Consider the following 21408-nt stretch of genomic DNA (forward strand, 5'->3'; position numbering starts at 1 on the left):
CGAGCCATGGCTCACGCTTGGCTGGCTGAGGCATCGAGCCGGATAACACAAAACCCATGTCATTTATCAAGCAAAAGAAACCAAATCGGAACAGAGAACCCGAATATAAATACACAGATGCATTCAACTTGGAATAGCCATCAAATTAAATATGTGGAAGAGCGAATGCTCTCAGTAATACAAAGACATAGTATAACTCAAAACTGAAATCATTTATCACTTGATATTTATACAATAGAAACCACCGAGTCAAACCCTTAAGGGTTAATAGGATTATAACTCAGAAGAAGTCATGGCTGCGTTCTGGAGAACCAGCAAATACCTTACAAAAGAAAGGAAACAGTCTATAGAGTATTGAAATAGAAACTAAGGCTAGCAAGCCTCAGGGCGGAATTGAGCAAACCCGCCGTCCCTGTCATGGGAATAACCTCTTAGCACAGGTCCGAGACGAAAACTGCAAACGAGAGCTAAGTCTCAGAGACTTACCAGAGGTTGTCGTTTAGATACAAGGGATAACCCCGATTCCGTGAGGAGTATCTCCGCCTGTCCAGAGGAAGTGGCAACACCCACCTGTGCAAATAAACACCCAAATCTTATTAACCTGTGCAGAGAAGCATGGGACAACATGGAACTGTAATCGAACCTCAGCTGTAGAGAAATCTCAGAGAACTGTAACATGAGTCCGGAAGGGAATTAACAATACCTGAACATACAAACAGAGGATATGCATGGTAGAACGATTACCTTCACGTCGGTGGGAGGTCGAAGACCTGTGTAACCACAGAAGAGCATTAAGGAGCCGCGCTCTGCCAATACACTGAAGAATGTGAAAGTGAAATAAAACAAGCGCCGAAGACGGAGCCCCTCTATATATAACAGAGACTGTGTTTACCGTTTCGTGGCACCATGATAGCCATTGATCTGCAGAAGGACAATCTCCACCGTCAGATAGCCGGTGATCCTCCAAGCAGCTTTGGCGCGAAGCTGCCTAGCCAAGCGGACAGGCTGTAAAGCACCGTGTGTCACGTGGGCTAGTGACATCCGGCCGTTGAACAAAACAAATGGACGAAGATGCATCAACCACGCCAGAACCGGACAGTGAACTGCAAGCTCGAGGTATCTCGGGAGTGGTGACTTTAAAAGGGTAATGAATGGCAGAGTGAGCTGACCTTTGTACTTATAACATGACGTGGATTGCATTTGGTAGACTTCATAACCACTACATAAACCTGGACTGTGTATTGTGCGTATCTTATAAACATAGATATAACCAATGTCATTACCTTTGTGTATTATGCACCCATTCGGTGATTCGTATGGTTGTTTAAAACAGGCATTATATATATATATATATATATTGTGTAGGTGTTTTCTATGATTAATTGCGTAGGATATCTGGTGATGTAGGTAAAAGTAAGAATGGAATGGTTAATAGATGTTAAATAAATAAAAAAATTTCTTTTATGTCATGTTTGGAGTGTGACAAATTGGTATCAGAGCCCAAGGTTTACAACTCTGTGACCTTTGGGAAAAAATTTTAAGATTATAACCAGTTTATGGTAACAGTTCAGCAATACCCAAGATGAACTAAATCTGTATAATGAGTTGTGCAGAAGCAAAATGAGGAGAGCAAACAGTGCTCCTTATGGGAATCCGGAACCTCCGGATAATGTGGAACAACCTCAAGGGAATTCTGAGTTTTGGGTGCAACTGGGAGCAGCAGGACGCACCACCGATTCAACACTACTGAGGACATTGCAGGAACTAAAAGAGGAAATGGCTCAGCTGCGTGCAGATAACGCCAGATTGAACGTGGAACAGGAGAGGATCCTGAAAAGCTTATCTGATAAGCAACATCAGCAACAATCACATCCGAGGCCGGAACAAGCACCAATAGCAGATGAACAAAGCTATCATACTGAACAGGAGGAAGCAGAAGACAGAGGAGAGACACGAGGAGAAAAGTCTGTTAACGCCTCTGAATACCAGACTCCAAAAAGACCCCGGATGGAATTACACGGGGAATTCAGGAAGATTAAACCGCCTCATTTTGACGGAGAGTCTGAGGAAGCTGCAGAAGCCTGGCTGATTAACATGAATAAGTATTTTCAGGTGTACGAATACGATCATCATCTTAAGGCAAGACTGGCTATATTCCAGTTGCAAGCCAAAGCCACGCTGTGGTGGGAAGAAGTCAAAATGGTGCGGGGAATAAGTGAACAGGATGTGACATGGGAAAAGTTTCAGGGGTATTTTAAAGAAAAGTACCTGACAGAGCGGTTTTATGATGAAAAGGCGCGAGAATTTCACGATTTACGACTGGGACAACAAACTATTGATGAGTTTGTAACCAAGTTTACATCCCTGCTTCGCTATGTGCCCTATATTCGTGAAGAGAAAGCTAAAGTGCAAAGATTTGTTAGTAGCCTACCCTTTACAATGCGGGAAAGGATAGAGTTCGACAATCCAAAAACCATGGACGAAGCTATCCGAAAGGCAACACTGTGTTATCAGCAGAATAAATCAAAAGGAGAAAACCTTGGAAAGCGTTGGACAGATAAACGAGGCAGCAAAATACCTACGGGTAGTAAAGGAGCACGCAGTAATTTTCAGAAAGGATTTTCGAAAAGCGCCAGTGCTAAAAATCCAACCAGAATTCAAAGCAGATTCAAACCTCCTGCAGATTCCAAATACAGTGAGCAGCAAGTTAGATTGGATCCTGAAGGTGCTGCCCGACCACCTGTTCAGTGTTGGGGCTGTGGAGGACCCCATTATATCAGAAACTGCCCTCATCGAAAGGACAGCGATCAGCTATCTCAAATTTACGAAGCTTCAACAATAGGAGATGTGGCCCGATCCATGCCCAGAATAAATGCAGCACTGGAAGATCGGCAAGCTGATTACCAGCCAACTATGATTGAGTTTGAAGGTAAGATCTTTGACCGAGCTGTTTCTGTTTTAGTAGATCCAGGAGCTACTTTAAGCTATATAAGTCCTAAAGTGGTAGAAAGCTGTGGTTTGCAAACCACTAAATTTAAAAGCCCTTGGCTAGTACAGCTGGCCACCGGGACCAAAAGAAGAGTTTTAACCAAAGTCAGCAATTGTCCATTAAAGTTAGCTGGCCAAATCATAAAAACTGAGTTAAATGTACTCCCTCTTGGTTCCTATGACGTGGTGATAGGAATGGACTGGTTGGAAAGACGGTGGTCTATAATTAATTGCAAAACAAAAACAGTTTCGTATAGAGATGAGCTGGGTATGGGAAAGGAAATCCAAGGCATCCAGAAACCAGTACAGATTCGTCCCATCACAGCCTCTCAGCTGGTTAAATGTATCCGGAACAAGTGCCAGATTTATGCAGTGCAAGTGGGGTTTGCAGATTCAGTGGATAAGGCTGCAACTGTTAAGGATATACCTGTAGTGCAAGAATTTGCAGATGTATTTCCTGAGGAGATTCCGGGGCTGCCACCCAGAAGGGATTTGGATTTCACTATTGAGCTGATACCCGGAGCAGCCCCAGTATCCCGGGCACCCTATCGGATGAGTGTGCCAGAGTTGACTGAGTTAAAGATGCAGCTGCAAGAGCTGCTAGAGAAGAAGTACATCCGTCCCAGTGTCTCTCCTTGGGGAGCACCTGTGCTGTTTGTGAGGAAGAAAGATGGGACTTTGCGAATGTGCATAGACTATAGACAGCTGAATAAACTAACAGTCAAAAACAAATATCCCTTACCCCGCATTGATGAGCTGTTTGATCAAGTGAAGGGGGCGACCATCTTCTCAAAAATCGATTTGAGGTCAGGATACCACCAAATCAGGATAAAGGACGAGGACATAGCCAAAACTGCTTTTCGTACTCGTTATGGACATTACGAGTTTGTGGTACTGCCTTTTGGGCTGACTAATGCGCCTGCAACATTTATGTGTTTAATGAACAGTGTATTCCATCAATACTTAGACAAATTTGTATTAATCTTTATTGATGACATACTTATCTATTCCCGGAATAGGAAAGAGCATGAGGAACATTTGAGGATAGTGTTACAGACCTTACGGGAGCACCAGCTGTATGGAAAATTCAGCAAATGTGATTTCTATAAAGAGCAGATCCAGTATTTGGGTCACATTATTACAAAAGAAGGTATAGCTGTGGACCCCGAAAAGATTAAAACTATAATGGAGTGGCCCACACCCAAGGATGTAGCAGACATTCGATCTTTTATGGGATTGGCTGGGTACTACCGGCGGTTCGTAGAGGGTTTTTCTAGAGTTGCCTATCCTATTACCTCCTTGCAAAAGAAGGGAAAAGCATTTAGATGGACAGCAGACTGTCAACGGAGCTTTGAACAGCTCAAGCATCTACTTACTACAGCTCCTGTGTTGTGTGTGGCAGATCCCGAAAAGGAATATGTAGTTTGTACAGATGCCAGCAAAGAGGGCGTGGGTGGAGTACTAATGCAGGAAGGCAAGGTGATTGCTTATGAATCCAGAAAGTTAAAAGAACATGAGCAGAAATATTCTGCCTATGATCTGGAATTAACAGCTGTGATCCATGCCTTGAAGATGTGGCGTCATTACTTAATAGGGAGGAAATTTTTGTTGATGACAGATCACCACAGTCTGACTAGTTACTTTAGTCAACCTACCTTAAACGCAAGACAGGCAAGATGGGTGGACTTTCTAGGAAATTTCGATTTCGAAATTAAGCACCTAAAGGGTAAAGAGAACAGAGTTGCTGATGCACTAAGTCGAAAAGTGCATTGCATTTATGAGATTGGCATTAGCCAAGGATGGTCCACTCTTAACCAGGAAATTGAGGAGGCTGCGACACAAGATCAGATTTATATGCAAAAGAGACATTTGGTGCAAAATTCAGATGCCCGTTCAATACAACAAGGTTACACCTTGAATGCAGCCGGTATGTTGTGTTTTCAGAAGAAAATTTACATACCCAATCAGAGCAGTATTAAGGAAAAGATTCTGGATGAAAATCATAGAAGCCCCTATGCAGGGCATCCTGGGTACCAGAAATTAATCACCTCACTAAGGAAGGAGTATTACTGGCCAGGCATGAAGAAAGATGTGGTAGAATATCTAGCGCGCTGCTTGGAATGTCAGCAAGTGAAAGCTGAGCATCAGCATCCTGCGGGACTGCTACAACCAATACCCATACCAGAATGGAAATGGGAGACCATAACCATGGACTTTATCACCGGATTGCCGAAATCTAAAAGGAGTAATGATTCAATAATGGTAGTGGTGGACAAACTCAGCAAGTCAGCCCACTTTATACCGGTTCAATCAACTTATCGTGCAGCTCAAATCGCAAACATTTTCATGCAAAATATATTTAAACTTCATGGGTTGCCGAAAGTAATAATATCTGACCGGGATGTTAAGTTTACCTCAGCTTTTTGGAGAACCTTATTTGAAGGTTTAGGAACTCAATTGAGTTTCAGCACCGCATACCATCCGCAAACTGACGGACAGACGGAGCGGGTGAATCAAGTACTGGAGGATATGTTGAGGTCTTATGTGATGCAGCAACCTGCGCGGTGGGAGGAATATCTACATCTAGTGGAATTCGCCTATAATAACGGCTACCACTCATCCTTGAAGATGAGCCCATTCGAAGTACTATATGGCCGGAAGTGCCGCACACCCTCCAGTTGGGGTGGACCGGAAGACAAACTCTTGTTAGGACCTGAAATGCTGGAAGAAATGGAGGTCATGGTAAAAAGGGTCCGAGCTAATCTAAAGATGGCACAAGATAGGCAGAAAAACTTTGCAGACCGAAAGAGAACATTTAAAGAATATCAAGTTGGTGAACATGTATACATCAGAATTCGAGCTAGAAAGAGTACCCTTCAATGGAATGCATGTGCCAAACTGGCACCACGCTTTTGTGGACCATTCCAAATTCTGGCACGAGTAGGGCCGGTAGCTTATCAGCTCGCCCTACCCAGCCATATACGGGTTCACAATGTCTTCCATGTATCTGTTTTAAAGAAATATGTGTACGACCCTAAGCATATTATAAGTTGGCAGGACATTCAGGTAAGGAAAGTCTGTCATCAAATGTAAACTGAAATGAAAGACTAGTAAAACAACTGATTTAATTGTTATGTGTTTCAGGTGGAACCGGAAGGAGAGTTCCTGGTCGAACCAATGAACATATTAGATCAGAGAAGAGTAGAGCTGCGGAGAAAGGTCATCAGCCAGGTTAAAGTGCAGTGGCAGCACTTTGGGCCTGAAGAGGCCACCTGGGAAGATGAACAAATGATGAGGGATACTTATCCCAGACTGTTTTTAAATGAGCAGCAACATCGGGACGATGTCGACTTTCAGGAGGGGGAGATGTAACACCCCTTGTGAAAAGTAAATGCTGGTAACTAGTGAAGTAATTATGATACAAAGACTTTATTTAAAAATGTGTAATTCTGTTGTTAATGTTTTTATTAATAAAAAGACATTTGTGTTGGTACCATGTGGAATTGAGTTATGATTAATCATAGTTAGTAACTGGGAAATCAGTTACCCTAACTACCTGGAGGTAGTTGAAACCCCAAGGAAAAGGGGAAAGATGCCAAGTCTGGTTAGGATCAGATGGCAGAAGGAAAAATGAAAGCTATGCTGGTTAGGATCAGATAGCAGAAATGGAAAAGGAAATTTTCCTGTGCACGCTACGTCTGGTTAGGATCAGATAGCGTTGACTGGCAAAGTCCAGTGATATTGCGGTCGAGTAGGACCTGCAAGTGCTTGGGGGTGGAAGCTCAGAGAAGACTTCCTACGGACGGGAGGATTGACAAGCATTATAAAGAGGTTTGGCACAGAAGCAGGTAAGGCTTCTTGCTTATGTAACTGTGAAAAGTTGAATTGTTTACTGTTGTTCTGTACAGAGGAAAATGAAAATAAGCTGAATGTTAACTGCTTCTATTATGGAATAATGTCGAGAAAATAATAGGATGTTTTATGTACATTACGGACAACAAATCCAGCCTTAGAGAGTAGGCACGGATTACTCTGTAAATTAAATGGTAGAGTCTGCGACTACAACACTCTCACGAAACCTTTATTAGTATTCCTTTAAAGTTTGTATTTACTGTGTATTTATCTACTGGGACAGAACTCTGTATATACCAACAAGAATGAGGAAACGAAACGAGTTTATTCCAAGAAACCGGAAATAATAACACATGCAGACATATGTATAAATAGCGTTATAGAAAAACCCTGTGTATATGATACAGGAGGGAGGAAAACGCGAGTGAGTCTACTCAAGAGCGGAGTAGTGACACATGCAGTTAGAAATATATTAACTGTATAGCAAAGGCAACGAAGCACATAAGTCATTGCAACTTAAATAGGGTAAAACCCTGGAACATAATCTTACAAACTGTAGTCGGCCGAAAGGCACAAATATTCTGTAAGTATTACAAAGAAATAAACCCTGAGTATTCATGTATATTCCCAACATCATTACGAGAGAGGCCCGCGGCCGAATAAAAGAAAGAGATAACGGGCTAGCAGTATTAACAAGGCTAAATACAGAAATTGCATTATTTCTTGCTAAATCGTCGAAGACAGAATAACCATCTGAGACATTACATTAACATGTTCATTGAAATATCTGAGAGAGAAACGCATCTAGAAATGATAACCTATACATACATTGCCAATGCTTATTCTTGCCATTAAATACATTAAATATATTGATGAGAGAAAAGAATGAAAGCCGAGGCCGGCCATGGTAACCGCGAATAACATGTAACCCTTTGGCCGGTTGGCAGCAGGTATCCGCTGCGATGAAACCCCTCATGCCGAGCCATGGCTCACGCTTGGCTAGCTGAGGCATCGAGCCGGATAACACAAAACCCATGTCATTTATCAAGCAAAAGAAACCAAATCAGAACAGAGAACCTGAATATAAATACACAGATGCATTCAACTTGGAATAGCCATCAAATTAAATATGTGGAAGAGCGAATGCTCTCAGTAATACAAAGACATAGTATAACTCAAAACTGAAATCATTTATCACTTGATATTTATACAATAGAAACCACCGAGTCAAACCCTTACGGGTTAAGAGGATTATAACTCAGAAGAAGTCATGGCTGCGTTCTGGAGAACCAGCAAATACCTTACAAAAGAAAGGAAACAGTCTATAGAGTATTGAAATAGAAACTAAGGCTAGCAAGCCTCAGGGCGGAATTGAGCAAACCCGCCGTCCTTGTCATGGGAATAACCTCTCAGCACAGGCCCGAGACGAAAACTGCAAACGAGAGCTAAGTCTCAGAGACTTACCAGAGGTTGTCGTTTAGATACAAGGGATAACCACGATTCCGTGAGGAATATCTCCGCCTGTCCAGAGGAAGTGGCAACACCCACCTGTGCAAATAAACACCCAAATCTTATTAACCTGTGCAGAGAAGCATGGGACAACATGGAACTGTAATCGAACCTCAGCTGTAGAGAAATCTCAGAGAATTGTAACATGAGTCCGGAAGGGAATTAACAATACCTGAACATACAAACAGAGGATATGCATGGTAGAACGATTACCTTCACGTCGGTGGGAGGTCGAAGACCTGTGTAACCACAGAAGAGCATTAAGGAGCCACGCTCTGCCAATACACTGAAGAATGTGAAAGTGAAATAAAACAAGCGCCGAAGACGGAGCCCCTCTATATATAACAGAGACTGTGTTTACCGTTTCGTGGCACCATGATAGCCACTGATCTACAGAAGGACAATCTCCACCGTCAGATAGCCGGTGATCCTCCAAGCAGCTTTGGCGCGAAGCTGCCTAGCCAAGCGGACAGGCTGTAAAGCACCGTGTGTCACGTGGGCTAGTGACATCCGGCCGTTGAACAAAACAAATGGACGAAGATGCATCAACCACGCCAAAACCGGACAGTGAACTGCAAGCTCGAGGTATCTCGGGAGTGGTGACTTTAAAAGTGTAATGAATGGCATAGTGAGCTGACCTTTGTACTTATAACATGACGTGGATTGCATTTGGTAGACTTCATAACCACTACATAAACCTGGACTGTGTATTGTGCGTATCTTATAAACATAGATATAACCAATGTCATTACCTTTGTGTATTATGCACCCATTCGGTGATTCGTATGGTTGTTTAAAACAGGCATTATATATATATATTGTGTAGGTGTTTTCTATGATTAATTGCGTAGGATATCTGGTGATGTAGGTAAAAGTAAGAATGGAATGGTTAATAGATGTTAAATAAATAAAAAAAAAATCTTTTATGTCATGTTTGGAGTGTGACAATTTCTGTGGTGCCACGTATTTCATTCCAACCGATTGTAAATGTTTTTTTTTTTTTTTTTTAGCTCATTTCATTCTCAAGAGATTAGAAATGTTGTTTAAGTAGCTGGAAGCTAATTCCAGGGAATTTCTGCGACTCCGAAGATAGAAAAAATACAAAGTAAATTAAAAGCGAAAAATAAATTTGAAACTCAACCTAAGTTAAAAAGTAAACAATGCATCTGAAACTTACTGAAAAAGGACAATGCATCTGAAACTTAGTTGTTGAAATTCATAACAAGTGGGATAAATACATTTGAGACTCGACGCAAGTTAAAAAGTAAATAATGCATCTGAAACGTGGCCGTTGAAATTCGTAAAAGGTGGGACACATTGATACGTATATGTATTCGGATCAGATTTAAATGATGGAAAAAAACATTTAACATTTTCTAAAATAAATATTTTTTCAAACTTTTTTCTTGACTTAAAAAGTTAATTAAGCAAAAGTGAATATAAATTTTAGTGTAAGACCAATGGTGATAGTTGAAATCATATCAATTAAACACATATAAATAGAAATTTATAAGAATTAATAATTTTTAATAATAATTAAAGTTACATATCAATAATATTATAACAATGATATTTTATAAAAATGATAAATATCAGTAAGAATAAAAAAAAATATTTTAATGACATATGATATTACAAGTTATTTTTTATATCAAAAGTGTTTTTTTATATAGGTGATTTCTTCCTACCATATTTATTTTGGAATAATTTTTTAATTATAAGATTTTTTTTATAAAATATTTTTTTTTTAATAGTGAAAAAACAAAGATTATATTTATTTGGAAAGTAGTAAAATTAATTTTTTTAAATTTCTGTTAGTGATTTCTATTAAAAAAGAAGTATTACAATTATAACATAATGAGAAGATTAATCTTTTATGTAAAATTAATTAAAAGGTTCAAAGTTACATGTCGAATATAAGATATCTTAGACACATTTATGTTTCTTTTCATTTGTAGTCACCTTTAACATTCGAAAGTGGAGTTGTCTGTAATTTTTTTGGAGATTTTGGTGACAGCAAATTGAGGTTAAATTTTGATTTGTATTATTTAAAATGATTTTTAACTGCATATTTGGATTCAGTACTGTGATGACCCCTAAATGTAATTATTTAAAGTTTATTGTGGTAAAAAATGAATGACATTGAGAAACTTATTTTCTTTTAAGAGTAATCTGTTAATATAAAATATGCATTAAAGTAATGTTTAAAGAATTACTCAGAAAAGCATTGGGGCTCCCAAAAGGGAAATGGAAAAAGAAAAAGGAAAGTAGTTAATGAAACTGAAAATAACCACCTCCCCTAACTGGAAGGATTTCCAGGAAAAAGGAAAATGGGTGGACAGTTTTCTTTCTGTGCTGTAGAGACAGACAGAAGAGGAAAAAGGGAAAAACCTTGTTTTGGACTAAGTCTCGTAGTGACCAGATAGTCAAGCACTCAGTGCTGTCTTACTGAGGATTGTGATCCGGTAAGGATAAGCTCGGGGGGAGGCTCAGGTCCCGGAGGACAAGTCTCACGGATGGGTGGATAATGAGCTTGACACAGGAATTCATAGGAGGCTTACTGAAGATATTTCCTACGAGCAGCAAACAGGTAATAGCTAAAACTCTGAAGTATCTGCAGTTATTTATACAGTACAGGTAATTTAGAATACCTATAGCTAACATCGACAGAATCTCTAAAATACTGGTAGATAGTATAACTGTAGCTGCTTATGCAAGAATCAGAATGCAGACTGTTATGTTTAAATAAATACCATAGTTATTCGCATAACTGTAATGGGAAAATAAACTGTTAGAGTAGCATGAATACGTTAGCTAGAGATAGGGTTAGAGTATGAAGGTCGGGTAACATGCGAACAGAGCCGAGGTCCTCTCGGAGGATTGACCCTATCATATAAGGAACATAGAAGGTCAAAGCACCATTAACGGTATAACTATAATCTGGAAAAGAACCCCTTTAGATAGCTCTCAGGTTGTTGGGCCTGAAGGTCGGTAGAGTTGAAACAAAACCCTTAAGACTCAATTTGGGTCAAGTCCGCGACAAAGATGACTCAGCGGATACCTGTTGCTGGCTGTAGCCGGTCTCTGCCAATATTCATTTCGAAAATAAACAGTTCGAAGACCCAACCTAACCCATGCACGGATTACAAATAATAATCAAAATCTGAGCGGTAATACTGCAAATAGATTTTCATAGCCTTAAACTTGAATACGCGACAGTGTTATACCTTAACATATAGACAATATATGATCCTTAACAGTGAGACAGTATTACTTCATCTATAGATAAACAGCACTATTCTATCAACTAGTAAACAGTATCTTGCTATAAATCAACAGATAGTAATCTTTTATTCAGAGGGTTCGAATCAAGCTGTAACAATCAGAGAAATCTTCTTACCCTAGTAAATGGGTAGTCATGTGCTAAATAGTGTAACCACGAAGAAAACCAGAATTGTTGTTATAAAAATAAAAGCCGGCTAAACCATGACATTCATAACTGAGAGCTATAGAGCAAAACTTATATAGCGTACAGAATCTACTTCTCGATAATAAAGGAACAGCATAAAGTTTATATCCAAAGTCTGAATGTAAGACCGAAGGTCTTTCTCTTGCCAGAACTCAACATCGAGTTCGTCCTTACATCTATAGAATGAAATGCAGGGCGAACTCGTTTGAAACCCTTAAGTCCGGCTGTAAAAAGGGACAAATGCCGTCATAAATCAAAGATATGGTAATACGAGATAAGAACCCAGAACGAGAACTTAAATAAGCAAACTGTATAATGTTCAAAGCCGACCCTTACTGGGAAAATCTCATGCGGAATATGAAAATAAACCAGTATAGTTAACATGGCATTGCATTTAAAACAAGAACCGTCAAACCCATATGGGTCCAGTCCCAAATCTATTAATTCGGAAGGAAACATGATGGGTATGTAAATTTAGCCATCAATACAAATAAAATATGACAAAACAATGTACAGTAGTTACATAGGCACAGTCGAGCTGTATAGTCTCATGGACTTGAGACTCAGACTCAAACTGCCGTGAAAAAAGAAAGTTTAACCAGCTTCCACCAAGATCAAACCCTACACGCATGGACCCGTAAACTCATAAGTCCTTGACCGCCATCTGCGTCAATCGTAGAGGGATAAGGTGGCTGGGGTTTGCAAAATAAGCATAGAAGTATAAATCACAGAGGAAATATAACCTGAAACATGTAACCAAGAGTATTTACCCGTAAGGTAAGTTAGAAATGATTTGTGTACCTGTAAACATTCAGGAGGATAACGCCTGAGAGAAGAGCAGACCGCCAAGGGAACCCCGATAGTGGATTATCTCCACCTGTCAAGCAACAGTATGCAGTCGTTACGGTGTATTAACTAAACCGCTCTAAAAATCAATGAGAACAATTACAGATGTAGCCCTTACCCCGCATATCCAGAGATTTACATCCTCGGAGCGAAGACACCTCGGTGAGGTTGCATGTGGGCAAGAAGCGACAACAGAGAAATGGCGCCGGGATATGAGACAGACTTTCAGTTTCAATGGAGAGATGCTCAGAGCGTCGGAGCGCTGCACAATAACCAGCCAAATCGCAAAGAATCCGGAGTATGGGGTTTATAAACGCATAGTCCAAACCTTGAAACGTGGAGCCACCTTCGCCCTCGATCCTTCCCGGAATTCTCACACCGTCAATCATGGCGGTAAAATCAAAATGTAAGCGCGGGAGGGTTCCAGCCTGTAAAGCCATGCTCGAACCACGTGATCAGGCCAGCAGTCTTAAAGGCCAGTCCAAATGTCCAACGGAGGGAGCGCCAGCGTATATGTTGGTTGGGTTTGATAATCATATAATATATATTAACCTTGGCATAGTACCAAAGCAGCACGGTAGCATTATGACGTTTGACATTTATGTCATACAATAACTTAAACCATTGATTTGATAATAGAGGTTTTGAAATGCCAATTATAAATGACATAAGTGTTTATGACTAAGCTTATGATGGTGTAGACATCATAGTAAAATATTATAAATAACATAAGTGGATACGATTAAGTCAATGGTGGTGCAGGCATCATAATAAAAAAAAAAATTACATGCTTAAAGACAGGATAGATATGTGACAATTGGTATCAGAGCCCGGGTTGCCATACTGTGGCCTCTGGGATATGAATAGCATGTTTTCCTTTAAAAAAAAAAAATCCTTATAGTATTGATATTTCTTGATTGAGGCGATAAAATTGTGCCAGAAGCTCACAATGTTGACTGTTTTATGATTAGAACAGACCAGGTGAATACAGGGAAAAATGAATCCGGGAAACAACCCAGAGTTGTGGGTGCAGTTGGGAGAGGAGACCCGTAGTACAAATCTGGCCATATTAGAAACAGTTCAAGAGCTGAAGAATGAAATGGCTCGGTTGCGTGAGGACAATGCACGTTTGACAATGAAGCAGGAAAGGATATTAAAAAGCTTGTCTGACAAACAGAACCCGCCACTGGCCAACCCTAGCGCAGAGCAACAAAGAATGACAGAGGAGCAGCATTATCATGCAGAATTTGAGATTCCAGAAGATGGAGAAGATCAATCTGATAATGCCTCAGAACAACAGACTTCAAAGCGACAAAAGGTGGAATTGCAGGGAGAATTCCGGAAAATCAAACCCCCACACTATGACGGGGAACAAGAGGAAGCAGCTGAGGCATGGCTGATTAACATGAATAAATATTTCTAGTTATATGAGTATGACCATAACTTGAAGGCACGATTGGCCATTTTTCAGTTGCAAGGGAAAGCAACATTGTGGTGGGAAGAAGTTAAAATCGTGAAAGGGGTAAGCGAACGAACCATAACATGGGAAAAATTTCAAAAATATTTTAAAGAGAGATATTTAACAGAACGCTTTTATGATGAAAAAGCGAAGGAATTCCACGATCTGCGGTTGGGACAGCAGACTATGGATGAGTTCATCAATCGTTTCACCTCCTTGCTCCGTTATGTACCCTACCTTAAAGAAGAAAAAGCTAAAGTGCAAAGATTCGTTAGCAGCTTACCTATGTATATGAGGGAAAGGATTGAATTTGACAATCCTAGAACTATGGATGAAGCTATCCGTAAAGCTAGAATGTGCTACCAGTAGAGCAAACAGAAAGGGGACAGTTCTAACAGGAAATGGAATGAGAAAAAGAATAGTAAAATTGTGAGTAACAATAGAGGAAGCCAGGTTGGTGGAGCTAAAGGAAGTGTCAAAGGCCAGAGTAGCAGAGCAGCACCAAGAAGCTCATTCGGGCCCAAGCCTGTTAGTGAAACTAGAATGGGAGAGCCATCCATCAAATTGGATAATGAGGGAGTAACCAGACCCCCAGTACAGTGTTGGGGCTGTGGCGGACCACACTATGTCAAGAACTGTCCGCAACGGAAGGGGACTGATCAGATCTCCCAGATTAATGAAGCATCAACCGTGGGCGACGTGGGACGAAGTGTGCCAAAAATTAATGCAGCCTTGGACGACCGTCAGGCAGAATACCAGCCCACTATGATCGAATTTGAAGGTAAAATTTCAAACCTTTCTATCTCTGTTCTAATTGACCCAGGAGCTACTTTGAGTTACATTAGTCCAAAGATAGTTGAGCAATGTAAATTGCAGCCTGAAAAATTTAAGAACCCATGGCTGGTACAGCTAGCTACAGGGACTAAAAGACGAGTAATGGCAAAGATCAAAAACTGTCCTATAACGATAGCCAGACAGCCAGTGGTGGCAGATTTGAACATGCTTCCACTTGGATCCTATGACGTCCTAATTGGGATGGATTGGTTAGAAAAGCATTGGGCTTTAGTGAACTGCAAAACGAAGGTCATACGGTTCAAGGATGACTCTGGAATGGAACAGGAGATGCAGGGAATTAAACGACCAGTGCAGGTCCGGCCAATCACTGCATCCCAGCTAGCGAAATGCATCCGGAATAGATGCCAAGTGTATGCCATTCAGGTGAATTATGCAGAAACTAAGAATAAAGGGAGTCCGTTAGACCACCTTCCAGTAATAAGAGAATTCGTGGATGTGTTTCCAGATGAAATTCCTGGATTACCTTCGAAAAGGGATATTGACTTCACCATTGAGTTAATACAAGGCGCTGCCCCAGTTTCGCGGACACCTTATAGAATGAGTGTACCTGAGCTGACTGAGTTGAAAATGCAATTACAAGAACTGCTGGATAAAAATTATATCCGTCCCAGTGTCTCTCCATGGGGAGCTCCGGTGCTATTCGTCAAGAAGAAGGATGGAACTTTTCGGATGTGTATCGATTACCGACAGCTGAACAAGCTCACAATTAAAAACAAATACCCCTTACCTCGGATCGATGAACTTTTTGATCAGGTTAAGGGGGCGACAGTATTCTCCAAAATCGATCTGCGATCTGGTTATCATCAGATCAGAATTAAAGAAGAAGATATTTCTAAAACAGCCTTCACAACCCGATATGGGCACTACGAATTTGTAGTGTTGCCTTTCGGATTGACTAATGCACCCGCCACATTCATGTGTTTGATGAAAAACGTGTTCCATCAGTTTTTAGACAAGTTTGTACTAATATTCATTGATGATATTCTGATTTATTCCCGTTCCAAGGAGGAACACGAAGAGCACCTCCGGATAGTGCTGCAAACCCTGCGAGAGCATCAGCTATATGGTAAACTTAGCAAGTGCGACTTCTACAAAGAAGAGATTCAGTATTTAGGCCATGTGATCACCAAAGAAGGGATTGCAGTGGATCCCGAGAAAATTAAAACCATAATGAATTGGCCCGTGCCTAAAGATGTGGCAAATATCAGATCTTTCATGGGATTAGCAGGGTACTACAGAAGATTCGTAGAAGGCTTTTCAAGAGTGGCATATCCTATCACATCCTTACAAAAGAAAGGAAGGGCATTCAAATGGAGTTCAGAATGTCAACAAAGTTTTGAACGACTTAAGAATTTACTTACTACTGCTCCCGTCCTAAGTATAGCTAATCCTAATAAGGATTATGTAGTATGTACTGATGCTAGTCGGGAAGGCGTTGGAGGCGTGTTAATGCAAGAAGGGAGAGTGATTGCCTATGAGTTGAGAAAGTTGAAGGAACATGAATAGAAGTATTCTGCCTACGACTTGGAATTGGCAGCTGTCATACATGCCCTTAAAATGTGGCGACATTATCTTTTGGGTAAGAAATTTGTGTTATTAACAGATCATCACAGCTTGACAAACTATTTCAGTCAGCCCACCCTGAATGAAAGACAGGCCCGTTGGGCCGATTTCTTAAGTGGATTCGATTTTGACATTAAACACCTGAAAGGAAAAGAAAACCGTGTGGCAGACGCCCTAAGTCGTAAGGTACAACGTTTATATGAAGTTACTCTCAGCAAGTGGGAAAAATCCTTGCAAGAAAAGATAAAAACAGCAGCAAACCTGGATGCCGAATATCAGCAAATGAAGCGACAAAAGTCACTTTCCAGCCAGGAAAGCCAACAAGGGTATGAAGTGAGCAAGGGTGGAATGTTGTTTTACAAAAAATGACTGTTTGTACCAAATGATAATAATCTTAGAAACTTAATTCTGAATGAGTTTCATACCAGTCACTACGCAGGTCATCCTGGATACCAGAAAATGCTTGCTGCACTTCGGAAGGAGTACTACTGGCCAGGAATGAAAAGACATGTAGCTAAATATTTAGCGCGATGTTTAGAATGCCAGCAGATCAAAACAAAGCATCAGCATCCGGTTGGTTTGTTGCAACCCCTACCAATTCCGGAATGGAAATGGGAAATTATATCCATGGATTTTATAACTGGGTTGCCTAGAACAAAGAGGAACAATGACTCTATTATGGTGGTAGTTGATAAATTGAGTAAAGAAGCCCACTTTATTCCAGTGCAATCGACCTACAGGGCAGTCCAAATTGCACACATATTTATGCAGAATGTGTTCAGACTCCACGGGCTTCCGAAGATTATAATATCAGATCGGGATGTAAAGTTTACATCCGCTTTTTGGAAAGCGCTATTTGCAGAACTGGGTACACAGTTGAACTTTAGTACAACATACCATCCCCAGATTGATGGACAGACGGAGAGAGTAAATTAGGTGTTGGAAGACATGCTGAGAGCATGTGTAATGCAAAAACCGACTCAGTGGGAAGATTATCTACACCTGGTGGAATTCGCTTATAACAATGGATATCACACATCAATTCAAATGTCTCCATTTGAAGTTTTGTACGGACGCAAATGTCGGACGCCCACAAATTGGAGTGGCCCGGAGGATAAGTTCAGGTTGGGACCCGAAATGCTCAAAGAAATGGAGGACATGGTCAAAAGGGTGCGAGCTAACCTGAAGGCCGCTCAAGATCGGCAAAAGAGTTTTGCAGATCGGAAGAGGAGGTTCAAAGAGTATCAGGTGGGTGACCACGTTTACATAAGAATACAAGCCAAGAAGAGTACTCTGCAATGGAGCAGTTGCGCTAAACTCGCGCCTCGTTATTTTGGACCTTTCCAGGTCTTGGCAAGAGTTGGGCCAGTAGCTTATCAGCTAGCTTTACCAAGCCACATTAAAATTCATAATGTCTTCCATGTATCCATGCTTAAAAAGTATATTTATGACCCTAAGCATGTGATCCAGTGGCAGGATATACGGGTAAGAGTTATTTTCAATTGAACTAATTGGAAAAGTGTCAAGAGATAGAAAACTGACACTGTTATTGTTTGCAGGTCGAACCGGAAGGAGAGGTCTTGGTAGAACCGCTGAACATTCTCGACCGGAGAGAAGTACAGCTGCGGAAGCGGGTTATTACCCAAATTAAAGTGCAGTGGCAACACTATGGGCCGGATGAGGCCACTTGGGAAGATGAAGAGCTCTTTAGGAAAGCTTATCCGGAGTTGTTTGAGAACACTAGACATCGGGACGATGTCCAAACTCAGGGGGAGGAGATGTGATGACCCCGTAAATGTAATTATTTAAAGTTTACTGTGGTAAAAACTGAATGACATTGAGAAACTTATTTTCTTTTAAGAGTAATCTGTTAATTTTAAATATGCATTAAAGTAATGTTTAAAGAATTACTCAGAAAAGCATTGGGCTCCCAAAAGGGAACTGGAAAAAGAAAAAGGAAAGTAGTTAATGAAACTGAAATAACCACCTCCCCTAACTGGAAGGATTTCCAGGAAAAGGAATGGGGGGGTGGACAGTTTTCTCTGTGCTGTAGAGACAGACAGAAGAGGAAAAAGGGAAAAACCTTGTTTTGGACTAAGTCTGGTAGTGACCAGATAGTCAAGCACTAAGTGCTGTCTTACTGAGGATTGTGATCCGGTAAGGGTAAGCTCGGGGGGAGGCTCAGGTCCCGGAGGACAAGTCTCACGGATGGGTGGATAACGAGCTTGACACAGGAATTTACAGGAGACTTACTGAAGAGATTTTTCCACCGGCAGCAAACAGGTAAGTAGCTAAAACTCTGAAGTATCTGCAGTTATTTACACAGTACAGGTAATTTAGAATACCTATAGCTAACAGCGACAGAATCTCTAAAATACTGGTAGATAGTAAACTGTAGCTGTTTATGCAAGATTCGGAATGCATACTGTTATGTTTAAATAAGTACCATAGTTATTCGCACAACTGAAATGGGAAGATAAACTGTTATAGTAGCATGAATACGTTAGCAGGAGATAGGGTTAGAGCATGATGGTCGGGTAACATGCGAACAGACCCAAGAGTCCTGTAGTAGGATCGACCCCTATCATATAAGGAACATAGAAAGCCAAAGTACCATTAACTGTGTAACTATAACCTTGAAAAGAACTCCTTTAGATAGCTCTCAGGTTGCTAGGTCTGAAGGACGGTAGAGTCGAAACAAAACCCTTAAGACTCCATTCGGGTCAAGTCCGCGACAGGGATGACTCGGTGGATACCTGCGGCTGGCCGTAGCCGGACTCTGCCAATATTCTTTTCGAAGATAAACAGTTCGAAGACAGAACCTAACCTACGCATGGATTACAAATAATAACCAGAATCTGAGCGGTAATACTGCAAGCAGACTTTCATAGCATTAAACCTGAATACGCGACAGTGTTATTCATTAACATATAGATAGTATACGATCCTTAACAGTGAGACAATATTACTTCATCTATAGATAAACAACACTATTCTATCAACCGGTAAATAGCATCTTGCTATAAATCAACAGATAGTAATCTTTTATTCAGAGGGTTCAAATCAAGCTGTAACAATCAGAGAAATCTTCTTACCCTAGTAAACGGGTAGTCATGTGCTAAATAGTGTAACCACGAAGAAAACCATAATTGTTGTGATAAAAATAAAAGCCGGCTAAACCATGACATTCATAACTGAGAACTATAGAGCAAAATGTATATAGCGCACAGAATCTACTTCTCGATAATAAAGGAACAGCATACAGTTTATATCCAAAGTCTGAATGTAAGACCGAAGGTCTTTTTCGTGCCAGAACTTAACCCCGAGTTCGTCCTTACATCTATAGAATGAGATGCAGGGCGAACTCGTTTGAAAACCCTCAAGTCTGGCTGTAGAAGGGACAAATGCCGTCATAAATCCAAGATATGACAATACGAGCTAAAACCTAGAACGCGAAACTTAAATAAGCAAATTGTATAATGTTCAAAGCTAACCCTTACCGGGAAAATCTCATGCGGAATATAAAAATAAACAGTATAGTTAACATGGCATCGCATTACAACAAAGGACCGTCAAAACCACATGGGTCCAGTTCCAAATATATTAATACAGGAGGAAGCTTGATGGGTATGTAAAGTTAGTCATCGATACAGATAAGACATGACAAAACGATGTGCAATAGTTACATAGGCACAGTCGAGCTGTATAGTCTCATGGACTTGAGACTCAGACTCAAACCGCCGTGAAAAAAGAAAGATTAACTAGCTTCCACCAAGATCAAACCCTCCACGCATGGACCCGTAACTCATGAGTCCTTGACCGCCATCTCCGTCAATGGCAGAGGGATAAGGTGGCTAGGGTTTGCACATAAGCACGGAAGTATATATCACAGAGGAAGTATAACCTGAAACATGTAACCATGAACATTTACCGTAAGGTAAGTTAGAAATGATTTGTGTACCTGTAAACATTCGGGAGGATAACGCCGGAGAGAAGAGCAGACCGCCGAGGGAGCCTCGATAGCGGATTATCTCCATCTGTCAATCAACAGTGTGCAGTCGTTATTCTGTGTGTTAATTAAACAACTCTAAAAATCAATGAGAACATTTACAGATGGAGCTCTTACCCTGCATATCCAAAGATTTACATCCTCGGAGCGGAGACACCACGGTGAGGTTGCATGTGGGCAAGAAGCGACAGCAGAGAAATGGCGCCGGGATATGAGACAGACCTCCAGTTACAATGGAGAGATGCTCAGAGCGTCGGAGCGCTGAACAATAACCAGCCAAATCGCAAAGAATCCGGAATATTGAGTTTATAAACGCAAAGTCCCAACCTTGAGACGTGGAGCAACCTCCGCCTTCGATCCTTCCCGGAATCCTTACACCGTCGATCATGGCGGTAAAACCAAAGTGCAAGCGCGGGAGAGTTCCAGCTTGGAAAGCCATGCCCGAGCACGTGATCAGGCCGGCAGCCTTAAAAGCCAGTCCAGGTGTCTAGCGGAGGGAGCGCCAGCATATAATGTTGGTTGGGTTTGATAATCATATAATATATATTAACCTTGGCATAGTACCAAAGCAGTACGGTAGCATTATGACGTTTCACATTTATGTCATACAATAACTTAAACCATTGATTTGATAATAGAGGTTTTGAAATGCCAATTATAAATGACATAAGTGTTTACGACTAAGCTTATGATGGTGTAGACATCATAGTAAAATATTATAAATAACATAAGTGGATACGATTAAGTCAATGGTGGTGCAGGCATCATAATAAAAAAAAAAATTACATGCTTAAAGACAGGATAGATATGTGACAAGTACCCTGAAAAAACCCATGAGACATTTTCATTGTGCAGAAA

General features: G+C 40.8%; 1 protein-coding gene and 1 long non-coding RNA gene across 2 annotated transcripts; one reads left to right on the forward strand and one right to left on the reverse strand.

Annotated features, from left to right (window-relative positions):
- Positions 1 to 283: 283 nt before the first annotated feature.
- LOC149255341 (uncharacterized) lies at positions 284 to 811 on the reverse strand. The gene is made up of 3 exons (XR_016266356.1): positions 745 to 811; positions 487 to 570; positions 284 to 412 (listed from the first exon to the last, which is right to left on the reverse strand). It is a non-coding gene; the product is annotated as an uncharacterized LOC149255341 (long non-coding RNA).
- A 13855-nt stretch (positions 812 to 14666) lies between these two features.
- Positions 14667 to 16484, forward strand: LOC149255342 (uncharacterized). The gene is made up of 2 exons (XM_089455014.1): positions 14667 to 15521; positions 15984 to 16484. The coding sequence occupies exons 1-2, from the start codon at positions 14667 to 14669 to the stop codon at positions 16482 to 16484; spliced, it is 1356 nt and encodes a 451-aa protein (XP_089311140.1).
- The last annotated feature ends 4924 nt before the right edge of the window (positions 16485 to 21408 follow it).

The sequence above is a fragment of the Pinus tabuliformis genome, chromosome 7, assembly GCF_031772625.1.
Source record: "Pinus tabuliformis cultivar Carrire ecotype Pingquan chromosome 7, CPIR1, whole genome shotgun sequence".
Classification (NCBI taxonomy): Eukaryota; Viridiplantae; Streptophyta; class Pinopsida; order Pinales; family Pinaceae; genus Pinus; species Pinus tabuliformis.

Excerpts from the sequence above, each read along its gene's own strand:
- LOC149255342 (XM_089455014.1), top strand. The coding sequence starts at position 14,667 with ATGGGAGAGCCATCCATCAAATTGGATAATGAGGGAGTAACCAGACCC. Across the intron at positions 15,522-15,983 it reads GGACACCTTATAGAATGAGT|GAGGAACACGAAGAGCACCT; the intron begins GTACCTGAGCTG and ends TCCCGTTCCAAG.